Source organism: Heterodontus francisci, chromosome 29 (genome assembly GCF_036365525.1).
Source record: "Heterodontus francisci isolate sHetFra1 chromosome 29, sHetFra1.hap1, whole genome shotgun sequence".
In the NCBI taxonomy this organism is placed as follows: domain Eukaryota; kingdom Metazoa; phylum Chordata; class Chondrichthyes; order Heterodontiformes; family Heterodontidae; genus Heterodontus; species Heterodontus francisci.
The window spans coordinates 4,349,714-4,362,323 of record NC_090399.1 but is presented as its reverse complement, the minus strand read 5'-3'; the positions used below and the strand labels follow the sequence as shown (position 1 = coordinate 4,362,323).

The following is a 12,610-nucleotide window of genomic DNA, read 5'->3' as shown; positions in this document are numbered from 1 at the left end:
TTGTCTTCTTTGTAGATACACAACTGTAGCAGCAGAGCTCAGTCCCTGCCCCCTCTGACTATGAGGTTTCTAACTCTGGTTGGTCGTATCTCTGACCACTTCGGGACATATTCTCCTGTTTCCAACTGCCCCACCTGGTCAAATAGTCTCTCCTCAGCACTCGTTAACGAACAAGAGGAAGATGTGCAAAGCAAAATAAAACAAAGAAAAGCACAATTGTATATAATCCGCCCCCCCCCCCCCCCCCCCCCCCCACCGTGACATTCCCTCCTGAGCTGAGATTAACCCTAAATTCCTCGAGCCTCCAGGCTAATCCTGGAGGGTTGAGAATTCTACCCTGGCTTTCGTGTAACATCACTAAAACACCATTTATTGCAGCAGAACCCAAATTACACGGGAATGGCTCTGATCGCTCGGGCACACCCGATCTGGATACACTTGCAAGTCGGAGAAAGTGGCAGACTCGTCCTAAACGCACAGCGATGTTGTCCCTCAGGTGGCCGGAAGAAATGGTATTGGAATGCACACGGTGACCAGTCCGGGGGTTTGCCCCTGTTACTGGGGCAGCTCCAGGAACCTGGTGCTATTGCCCAAGTGCTGCTTCAACCAGCCCATCACCTCGAACAAGTTGATGTGGAAATCTCTGGCGTGGCTCGGCAGTGAGTCCGTTGAGCACAAGTCCTCCACTCCCCAGCTTACAACTCCCACCTGGAATGGCAGAAACATAGCAGTTAGGATGCAGAAGAGCTGCAACTGAGATGGGAAGAGTCGCGATCCGGCAGGCTGGAACTGAAACCCAAAGGACAGCAGGGTGAGGAGAATACTGGCTTCCGTGTTGACGCCACTGTGGTTGAATAGCTGACCAGCCTTGGGTTTGGAATGCTCGTTCATCCCCCAGCTCTAAAAGCACACTGAACCTATTATCTGAGTTGCGGAATGTGTGGACTAGTGAAAGATGAAGTTCAATGCAGAGAAATGTGAAGTGATTCATTTTGGTAGGAAGAATAGGGAGAGACAATATAAAATGAAGAGTACAATTCTAAAGTTAGTGCAGGAGCAGAGGGACCTGGGGGTATATGTGCATAAAACATTGAAGGTTGCAGGACAGGTTGAGAGCGTGGTTAATAAAGCATACAGTATTCTCGGCTTTATTGATAGGGACATAGAGTACAAAAGCAAGGACGTTATGTTGAACTTGTATAAAACACTGGTTCGACCTCAACTGGAGTATTGCGTCCAGTTCTGGGTGCCACACTTTAAGGAAAGGTGTGAGGGCAATGGAGAGAGTACAGAAAAGATTCACAAGAATGGTTCCAGGGATGAGGAACTTCAGTTACGTGGATAGATTGGAGAAGTTGGGACTGTTTTCTTCAGAGCAGAGAAGGTTGAGAGGAGATTTGATAGAGGTATTCAAAATCAGGAGGGGTCTGGACAGAGTAGATAGGCAAAAACTGTTCCAGTTGGTGGAGGGATTGAAAACAAGAGGGCACAGATTTAAGGTAATGGGTAAAAGAAGCAATAGCAACATGAGGGAAAACTTTTTCTCACTCAGTGGTTCGGATTTGGAATGCACTGCCTGGGAGTCTGGTGGAGGCAGCTTCAAGTGAGGCTCTCGAGAGGTAATTGGATTATTATCTGCAGAGCTACTGGGAGAGGCAGGGGACTGGGACTAGGTAAATTGCTCCTTCGGAGAGCTAGTGCAAACATGAACATACAAATTAGAAGCAGGAGTAGGCTTTTATCCACAGCACATGTTACTACTTCAAAGAACTCCAATAAATTGATTTCCCTTTCAACAAAACCATGTTGACTCTGCCTGATTACCTTGAATTTTTCTAAATGCCCTTCTATAACGTCTTCAGTAATAGCTTCTAACATTTTCCCTATGACAGATGTTAAGCTAACTGGCCTGTAGTTTCCTGCTTTCCGTCTCCCTTTTTGTAGAAAGGAGTTACATTCACTATTTTCCAATCTAACGGAACCTTCCCCGAATCTAGGCAATTTTGGAAAAATCAACAATCTCAACTACCAAAGAGCCTCCCGCTGAGGAAGTGCTGCATTTCAGTCGACCTCCTTTGGGTAGCAGTCCCGTGGCCCAATTCGAAGAAGCAGCAACGGGAGTTCTCCTGATCAACTTTCCTCCCTGAACTGACACCCTCAAAACAGATTAAGTGGTCGTGCACTTTAGTCCTGTTGGTGGGGCTCTGTGCAAATTAAAAGCTAACTTCGCCTGCGTAGACGCAGTGACTACACTTCAAAGTAATCCATTGTACGTGAGACGTCCTGGGCAATGAGATGCTATTTAAATGAGCGTCCATTTGTTCTCCGTCTTGGTGCTATCATAAAAATGATAGTGAAATGAGGGAGCACAGAAGGAGGCTGTTTGGCCCATCTAAAAGTGTGATCCAATTAATCCCACTCCTCGTTCCCCAAACGTTTTTTTTTGTTTTTCATCTGTATATGCAACGCCTTTTGAAAGTTATGACTGAATCTGCTTCCATTAGTCTTTCAGCCAGTGGTTTACAGCTCATAACAACCCATTTCTGCTCCTCTCCCCTCTAGTACTTTTCCAATTACCTCAAACCACATTACATTAGTTTGCAGGTACAGCAAGTGATCAGGGAGGCAAATGGAATGTTATTTATTGCAAGGGAAATTGAGTATAAAAGTAGGGAGGTTTTACTGCAGCTGTGCAGGGCCTTGGTGAGACCACATCTGGAGTGCAGTGTACAGTTTTGGTCTCCTTATTTGAAAAAGGCTATAAACAGTTCAGAGAAGGTTCATAGAGTTATACAGCACAGAAACAGGCCCTTCGGCCCATCATGTACATGTTGGCCATCAAGCACCTATCCGTTCTAATCCCATTTTCCAGCACTTGGCCCATAGCCTTGTAGGCTGTGGTGTTTCAAGTGCTCCTCTAAATGCTAAAAAATGTTGTGAGGGTTCCTGCCTCTACCAGCCCTTCAGGCAGTGCGTTCCAGATTCCAACCACCCTCTGGGTGAAAAGATTTTCCTCAAATCCCCTCTAAACCTCCTGCCCCTAACCTTAAATCTATGCCCCCTGGTTATTGTCATCTCCGTTAAGGGAAAAAGTTTCTTCCTATCTACCCCCCTCATAATTTTGCATACCTCAATCATGTCCCCCCCCCCCCCCCCCCCGTCAGCCTTCTATGCTCTAAGGAAAACAGCCCCAGCCAATCCAGTCTCTTTTCATAGCTGAAATGCTGCAGCCCAGGCAACATCCTGGTGAATCTCCTTTGCACCCTCTCCAGTGCAATCACATCCTTCCTATAGTGTGGTGCCCAGAACTGTACACAGTACTCCAGCTGTGGCCTAACTAGTGTTTTATACAGCTCCATCATAACCTCCCTGCTCTTATATTCTATGCCTTGGCTAATAAAGGCAAGTATCCCACATGCCTTCCTAACCATCTTATCTACTTATGCTGCTGCCTTCAGTGATCTATGGACAAGTACACCAAGGTCCCTCTGTACTTCCTAGGGTCCTACCATCCATTGTATATTCCCTTGCCTTGTTATTCCTCCCAAAATGCTTCACACTTCTCAGGATTAAATTCCATCTGCCACTGCTCGGACCGTCTCACCAGCCCATCTATATCATCCTGTAATCTAAGGCTTTCCTCCTCACTATTTACGACACCACCAATTTTCATGTTATCTGCAAACTTACTGATCATACCTCCTATATTCACGTCTAAATCATTAATGTACACTACAAGGGTACATTGCAAAGGTCCCAGCACTGATCCCTGCAGTACACCACTGGTCACAGGCTACCAATCGCAAAACAACCCTTGACCATCACCCTCTGCCTCCTGCCACTAAGCCAATTTTGGATCCAATTTGCCAAATTGCCCTGGATCCCATGGGCTCTTACCTTCTAGACCAATCTCCCATGCAGGACCTTATCAAAAGCCTTACTGAAATCTATGTAGACTACATCAACTGCTTTACCCTCATCTACGCACCTAGTCACCTCCTCTAAAAATTCAGTCAAAGTTGTTAGACATGATCTCCCCCTGACAAAGCCATGCTGACTATCCTTCATTTATCCCTGCCTCTCCAAGTGGAGATTAATCCTGTCCCTCAGAATTTTTTCCAATAGTTTCCCTACCACTGATGTTAGACTCACTGGTCTGGAATTACCTGGTTTATCCCTGCTACCCTTCTTGAATAATGGTACCACATTCACTGTCCTCCAGTCTGGCACCTTCCTCCCTTTCAATGCTAATATGTTCAAGTATATCACAATCCCCCTCCCTGATCTCTACACCTCCATCGTCCTTCTCCATAGTGAACACAGATGAAAAGTAATCATTTAAAACCTCACCTATGTCCTCCGGCTCCACACACACATTGCCACTTTGGTCCCTAATGGGCCCTACTCTTCGCTCTCCTAATTACTTTTTAAAATATCCCCTACACTTCCTATACTCTTCTAGCCCTTTGCTGTTCTCAGCCCTCTGAATCTGCCAAAGCCTCCTTTTTTTCCCTTATCCAATCCTCTGTATTCCTTGACATCCAGGGTTCCCTGGACTTGTTGGTCCTACGCTTCACTTTTACGGGAACATGTTGGCCCTGAACTCTCGCTATTTCCTTTTTGAATGACTCCCACTGGTCTGATGTAGATTTTCCTACAGGTAGCTGCTCCCAGTCCACTTTGGCCAGATCCTGTTTTATCATATTGAAATCGGCCTTCCCCCAATTCAAAGAACAAAGAACAGTACAGCACAGGAACAGGCCATTCGGCCCTCCAAGCCTGCGCCGATCTTGATGCCTGTCTAAACTAAAACCTTCTGCACTTCCGGGGACCGTATCCCTCTATTCCCATCCTATTCATGTATTTGTCAAGATGTCTCTTAAACGTCATTATCGTACCTGCTTCCACCACCTCCCCCGGCAGCAAGTTCCAGGCACTCACCACCCTCTGTGTAAAGAACTTGCCTCGCACATCCCCTCTAAACTTTGCCCCTCGCACCTTAAACCTATGTCCCCTAGTAACTGACTCTTCCACACTGGGAAAAAGCTTCTGACTATCTACTCTGTCCATGCCGCTCATAACTTTGTAAACCTCTATCATGTCGCCCCTCCACCTCCGTCGTTCCAGTGAAAACAATCCGAGTTTATCAAACCTCTCCTCATAGCTAATGCCCTCCAGACCAGGCAACATCCTGGTAAACCTCTTCTGTACCCTCTCCAAAGCCACCACGTCCTTCTGGTAGTGTGGCGACCAGAATTGTACGCAATTCAGTAGCTTTATTTCCGGTCCATCTTTGTCCTTTTCCATAACTACCTTAAATCTTACAGAGTTATGGTCAATGTCCCCGAAATGCTCCCCCACTGACACTTCCACCACTTGTCTGCCTTCATTTCCTAGGATTAGGTCCAGTACTGCCCCTTCTCTTGTAGGACTTTCTACGTGATGGCTCAAAAAGCTCTCCTGTATGCATTTTAAGAATTCTGCCCATTTAAAGCCTTTTGCACTAAGACTGTCCAGTTAATATTGGGGAAGTTGAAATCCCCTACTATTATTACCCTATTATTTTTGCACCTCTCTGAGATTTGCCTACATAGCTGCTCCTCTATCTCTCCCTGACCGTTTGGAGGCCTGTAGTACACTCGCAGCCAAGTGATTGCCCCCTTTTTGATTTTAAGTTGTACCCATATGGCCTCATTTGAGGGACCTTCTAAGATATCATCCCTCCTTACTGCAGTAATTGACTCTTGATCAACAGTACAATACCACCTCCTGTTTTACAACACCCGCTCCCCCCCCCCCCCCCCCCCATCACGCCTGAAGATTCTATACCCTGGAATATTGAGCTGTCAGTCCTGCAGTCTGTGCAGTTGCTTCATTGTCTCTGGGTAGAATCCTCAGTGACTGCTTTCCAGATGATTTCAGTGATGTTATACACCCCTTTCCCACTTACACAGCCCAGCACCCACATGGAAATAGCATCATGAACAGTGATGGGCAAACAAAGACCTTCTGGCCCATCCAGCCTGACATGAACTTTTAAATGTTTTATGAATTAAAAACAATGTATGTACTTTTTATTATGTATATCCCTATTTCACATTTACTGAAGCAGCTTGTGTTTAATTACTGTTAGTGTCTGAAAATATTTATTTTCCAGGAAACAATAGAAAAAAATTTTTTTTTAAAATTCTTCACTGTCTCGACAAGCTTCCTTCCAAATTCTACCCAGGATGCTAGAAATTTTCACATTCCATCCCTCCCTAACCTGCTCAGCCTAAGGTTCCCCCTTTGCATTGCTGCCAGTCCACAAGACCTTCCCCAGTGGTCCCAACTCCCACCCTCATCCCCGCCCCCACCTCTCTCCAGTCTGATAAAGCCAAAACCGGGACCTCAGTACTACCAAACTCCAGGATCACCAATGTTAAACCCCAAGCTATTATGGATTCTGCTTCTACCATTATTCCTGGCAGGGCATACTATATCCAAACAACCCTTTGTGTAAGAAAATCTCTCCGAGCCTCTCCCTTCATTCTTTTGGTGATGATCTTTAACTTAAGTGGGTAGAGTTTCAGCTTTGGCCACAATTGGCAATCCAGGCAAATGATGCTAGATTTCCAAATCGATTTTATGGTTCAAGTTTCCGCTCAAACTCATGTGCGCAATCACAAATGTAAAATCATCCCTGAACCAGTGGAATCAGGCAGCATTTTGGAACATAATTTTTTCACATTATAAAATATTTCTTGATATATTTCACTCGACTACGTCCGGGGATGAAGGCCTTATGAAGAAAGGTTGAACAGGTTGTGCCTTTACCCATTGGAGTTTCGAAGAATGAGAGGTGATCTTATTGAAACATGGAAGATTGTGAGATAGAGTGGATACTGGGAGGATGTTTCCTCTTGTGGGGGAGACGAGAACTCAGAGACACAATTTAAGAATAGGATATCTCCCTTTTAAGACAGTGATCACTTGCATGCAACACAGTGAAAGCTGGATCAGTGAATTCAAGGCTGAGTTAGATTCTTATTGACAAGGGAGTCAAGTGTTATGGGGGGCAGTCAGGAAAGTGGAGTTGAGACCACAGCCAGATCAGCCATGATCTTATTGAATGGTGGAGCAGGGCTGAATGGCCTACTCCTGCTCGTAAGTCCTATATTCCTATCTATCTGTGTCCCCTGGTCAGCAACCCTCCTGCTTGTGGGAACGGATTCTCCTTAACTACTCAATTGAAACCCCTCACAATTTTGAACACCTCTACGAAATCTCCCCTCAACCTTCTCTGCTTTGAGGAGAGCAAATCCCAGCATCTCTGGTTTCTCCATGGAACTGCAGTCCCTCATATCTGGTACCAATCTGTTAATGGTTAAGTGTCCCTTGACTCTTAGTTGTGAGACTGCACCAGTATTAAGATGTGCCTGATCTTTGCATTGTTGTGCCTTCGTGGTTTCATTGAATACATACCTGAACATATCGATACAGTTTTTGAATGTACAGGGGTCCGCCTGAGTCTCCTATTGGAAAAAAAAAAGGATACAAGAGTTAGTCATCCTCAAATAGCCCTCTATCTGCTCCCTGTTAATGGGGAATAATCTGAAGCTCCACTCCCAATGGCAACAAGGGGTGTGCATTGAGTTTAAACACTGCTGGACTGATTCTGGGACTCCTGCTCCCATCTACCAAGGCTCCGTCAAGAAGAGCCTTACCTCACCTCACAAAATTACACTCCCCCTTCCCCCACCCCCCCCCGCCCCCCCCCACTCCTCCGCCGACGTGGGTGAAATGAGCTTGGCTGACTCGACCCATTTCAGAGTGAGCTCAAAACTGCCTCGAGTCGGCAATCTCACTTCTCAGAGGGGCCATTGGGCAGCTGGTGGTGTAACTGGAGGGTGGGTCACATTGAAGGGACCTAGTCTGAACATGACTCTCATGGCCTGGTGGCTCAGTGGGGCCAGGATCGGGCTCCACTGCAAGATAGCCAGGTGACAGTCACTGCAAAGGTGTGAGGAGTGGGAAGATGTCAGCAATGGAAATGTAGCTCGGTGTAGAATTCCAGGCTTGAGGAGAGGAGAGAGGAAAAGCGGACTTACCCTTACAGCTGATGTCTTCATACGTACTTGTGCTTCCTCCTGTACACAGAAAGCGATCAGTGACCACATCGTTGACATCACTTACATTGACGTATATGGAAGCCTTGAGTGCATCCTTCTCACAAAAAGCTCTTTCCTGAAAAGTACATTGAAGAATTACCACAGTATCCATCTATATTTTACCTCTGATGTCCCCCAAGGATCTATACTTGGCCCCTCCTATTTCTCATCTACTTACTGACTCTCAAAGAACAAAGAACAGTACAGCACAGGAACAGGCCATTCGGCCCTCCAAGCCTGCGCCAATCTTGATGCCTGCCTAAACTAACACCTTCTGCACTTCCGGGGCCCATATCCCTCTATTCCCATCCTATTCATATATTTGTCAAGATGCCTCTTAAACGTCACTATCGTACCTGCTTCCACCACCTCCCCCGGCAGCAAGTTCCAGGCACTCACCACCCTCTGTGTACAGAACTTGCCTCGCACATCCCCTCTAAACTTTGCCCCTCGCACCTTAAACCTATGTCCCCTAGTAACTGACTCTTCCACACTGGGAAAAAACTTCTGACTATCCACTCTGTCCATGCCGCTCATAATTTTGTAAACCTCTATCATGTCGCCCCTCCACCTTCGTCGTTCCAGTGAAAACAATCCGAGTTGTTCCAACCTCTCCTCATAGCTAATGCCCTCCAGACCAGGCAACATCCTGGTAAACCTCCTTTGCACCCTCTCCAAAGCCTCCACGTCCTTCTGGTAGTGTGGCGACCAGAATTGCTCGCAATATTCTATGTGTGGCCTAACTAAGGTTCTGTACAGCTGCAACATGACTTGCCAATTTTTATACTCTATGCCCCGACCGATGAAGGCAAGCATGCCGTATGCCTTCTTGACTACCTTATCCACCTGCGTTGCCACTTTCAGTGACGTCCAGATCTCTCTGCCTGTCAATACTCCTAAGGGTTCTGCCATTTACTGTATACTTCCCACCTGCATTAGCCCTTCCAAAATGTTTGTCCGGATTAAACTCCATCTGCCATTTCTCCGCCCAAGTCTCCAACCGATCTATATCCTGCTGTATCCTCTGACAATCCTCATCATTACCCGCAACTCCACCAACCTTTGTGTCGTCCGCAAACTTACTAATCAGACCAGCTACATTTTCCGCTAAATCATTTATATATACTACAAACAGCAAAGGTCCCAGCACTGATCCCTGCGGAACACCACTAGTCACATCCCTCCATTCAGAAAAACACCCTTCCACTGCTACCCTCTGTCTTCTATGACCAAGCCAGTTCTGTATCCATCTTGCCAGCTCACCTCTGATCCCGTGTGACTTCACCTTTTGTACCAGTCTGCCATGCGGGACCTTGTCAAAGGCTTTACTAAAGTCCATCTAGATAACATCCACTGCCCTTCCTTCATCAATCATCTTCGTCACTTCCTCAAAAAACTCAATCAAATTAGTAAGACACGACCTCCCCTTCACAAAACCATGCTGTCTCTCGCTAATACGTTAGTTTGTTTCCAAATGGGAGTAAATCCTGTCCCAAATAATCCTCTCTAATAGTTTCCCTACCACTGACGGAAGGCTCATCGGCCTATAATTTCCTGTATTATCCCTGCCACCCTTCTTAAACAAAGGCACAACATTGGCTATTCTCCAGTCCTCTGGTACCTCACCTGTAGCCAATGAAGATGCAAAGATTTCTGTCAAGGCCCCAGCAATTTCTTCCCTTGCCTCCCTCAGTATTCTGGGGTAGATCCCATCAGGCCCTGGGGACTTATCTACCTTATTGCTTTGCAAGACACCCAACACCTCCTCCTTTTTGATAATGAGATGACTGAGACTATCTGCACTCCCTTCCCTCGGCTCATCATCCACCAAGTCCTTCTCTTTGGTGAATACTGATGCAAAGTACTCATTTAGCACCTCGCCCATTTCCTCAGGCTCCACACATAGATTACCATCTCTGTCCTTGAGTGGGCCAACCCTTTCCCTCGTTACCCTCTTGCTCTTTATATATGTATAAAAAGCCTTGGGATTTTCCTTAATCCTGTTTGCCAATGACTTTTCTCGGCGACATCATCCGAAAACACGACGTTAGATTTCACCTGTTTAGAGATACAGCACCGAAACAGGCCCTTCGGCCCACCGAGTCTGTGCCGAACATCAACCACCCATTTATACTAATCCTACACTAATCCCATATTCCTACCAAACATCCCCACTTGTCCCTATATTTCCCTACCACCTACCTATACTAGTGACAATTTATAATGGCCAATTTACCTACCAACCTGCAAGTCTTTTGGCTTGTGGGAGGAAACCGGAGCACCCGGAGAAAACCCACGCAGACACAGGGAGAACTTGCAAACTCCACACAGGCAGTACCCGGAATCGAACCCGGGTCCCTGGAGCTGTGAGGCTGCGGTGCTAACCACTGCGCCACTGTGCCGCCTGTATGCTGACAACACCCAGCCCTACCTCACCACCACCTCTCTCGACTCCTCCGCTGTTTCTAAATTATCAGACTGCTTTATCTGGCATCCAGGAGCAGACATTTCCTCCAATTAAATATTGGGAAGACTGAAGCCATTGTTTTTGTTCCCCACTTCAAACTCTGTTCCCTAGCTACCGACTCTATCCCTCTCCCTGTCTGAGATTAAACCAGTGTGTTCACAGTCTTGGAATCACATTTGACCCCAAGGTGAGTTTCCGACCTCATATTCGTGCCATCATGAAGATCGCCTATTTCCATCTCCCTGGCATTGCCTGACTTCACCCCTGTCTCAGCTCATCAGCTGCTGAAACCCTCATTCATGCCTTTGTTGCCTCTAGACTTAACTATTCTAACTCACTCCTGGCTGGTCTCCCACATTCTACTCTCTGTCAACTTGAGGTCATCCGAAACTCTGCTGCCTGTGTTTTAACTCACACCAGGTCCCATTCCCCATCACCCACTGTGCTCACTGACCTACATTGACTCCTGGTCAAGCAACATCTTGATTGTAAAATTCTCATCCTTGTTTTCAAAACCCTCCTCGACCTCGCCTCTCCCTATCTCTGTAATCTCCTGCAGCTCCACAACCCCTCAAGATATCTGCATTCCTCTAATTCTGGCCTCTTGAGCATCCCCAATTTTAAACGCTCCACCATTGTCAAAGAGTCATTTACAACACAGGTCAAACATGTTCAAGGAAACCTCCTGCTGATTACCACCTACTGCATCTCCCTCAGCTGATGAGTCAGTACTCCTCCATGTTGAACACCACTTGGAGAAAGCACTGAGGGTAGCAAGAATGTACTCTGGGTGGGGGACTTCAATGTCCATCACCAAGAGTGGCTCAGTAGCAACACTACTGACCGAGCTGGCTGAGTCCTAAAGGACATATCTACTAGACTGGGTCTGCAGCAGGTGGTGAGGGAACCAATAAGAGGGAAAAACCTACTTTACCTCGTCCTCACCAACCTACCTGCCACAGATGTATCTGTCCGTGACAGTATTGGTAGGAGTGACCATCACACAGTCCTTGTGGAGACAAAATTCCGCCTTCACATTGAGGATACTGTCCATCGTGTTGTGTGGCACTACCACTGTGCTAAATGGGATAGATTTTGAACAGTTCTAGCAACTCTAAACTGGGCATCCATGAGGCGCTGTGGGCCATCAGCAGCAGCAGAATTGTACTCAACCACAATGTGTAGCCTGATGGCCCGGCATATCTCCCACTCTACCATCACCATCAAGCCAGGAGACCAACCCTGGTTCAATGAAGGGTGCAGGAGAGCATGCCAGCAGCAGTAACAGGCATACCTCAAAATGAGGTGTCAACCTGGTGAAGCTACAACCCAGGATGACTTGCATGCCAAATAGTGGAAGCAGCATGCGATAGACAGAGCTAAGCGATCCCACAACCAACGGATCAGATCTAAGCTCTGCAGTCCTGCCACATCCTGTCATAAATGGTGATGGACAATTAAATAACTTATTGGAGGAGGTGGCTCCACAAATATCCCCATTCTCAATGATGGGGGAGCCCAACACATCAGTGCAAAAGACCAGGCCGAAGCATTTGCAACAATCTTCAGCCAGAAGTGCCGGGTTGATGATCTATCTCGGCCTCCTCCTGAAGTCCCCAGCATCACAGATGCCAGACTTCAGCCAATTCGATTCACTCCGCATGATATGAAACGACTGAAGGCACTGGATACTGCAAAGGCTATGGGTCCTAATAACATTACCGCACATCCCTTGCCAAACTGTTCCAGTACAGCTACAACACTGGCATCTACCCAGCAATGTGGAAAATTGCCCAGGTCTGTCCTGTAAACAAAAACCAGGACAAATCCAACCCTGGCCAATTACCGCCCTGTCAACCTACTCCCGATCATCAGTAAAGTGTTAGGTGGCATAGTGGTATTGTCATTGGACTAGTAACCCAGAGATCGAGGGTATTGCTCTGGGGACATGGGTTGAATTCCACCATGGCAAAAGGTGGAATTGGAATTCAAT

General features: G+C 46.7%; 1 protein-coding gene across 1 annotated transcript in view; it reads right to left on the bottom strand.

Annotated features, from left to right (window-relative positions):
- Positions 1-240: 240 nt before the first annotated feature.
- The window catches only part of LOC137345645 (complement factor B-like), a 71,878-nt gene continuing 59,508 nt past the window's right edge, over positions 241-12,610 (bottom strand). The window contains exons 16-18 of the mRNA XM_068008884.1: positions 8,091-8,226; positions 7,465-7,514; positions 241-708 (exon numbers count right to left, since the gene is read on the bottom strand). Coding sequence (XP_067864985.1) covers positions 556-708; positions 7,465-7,514; positions 8,091-8,226 — 339 coding nt within the window. The 3' untranslated portion in view covers positions 241-555. The remainder of the gene's footprint in view (positions 709-7,464; positions 7,515-8,090; positions 8,227-12,610) is intronic.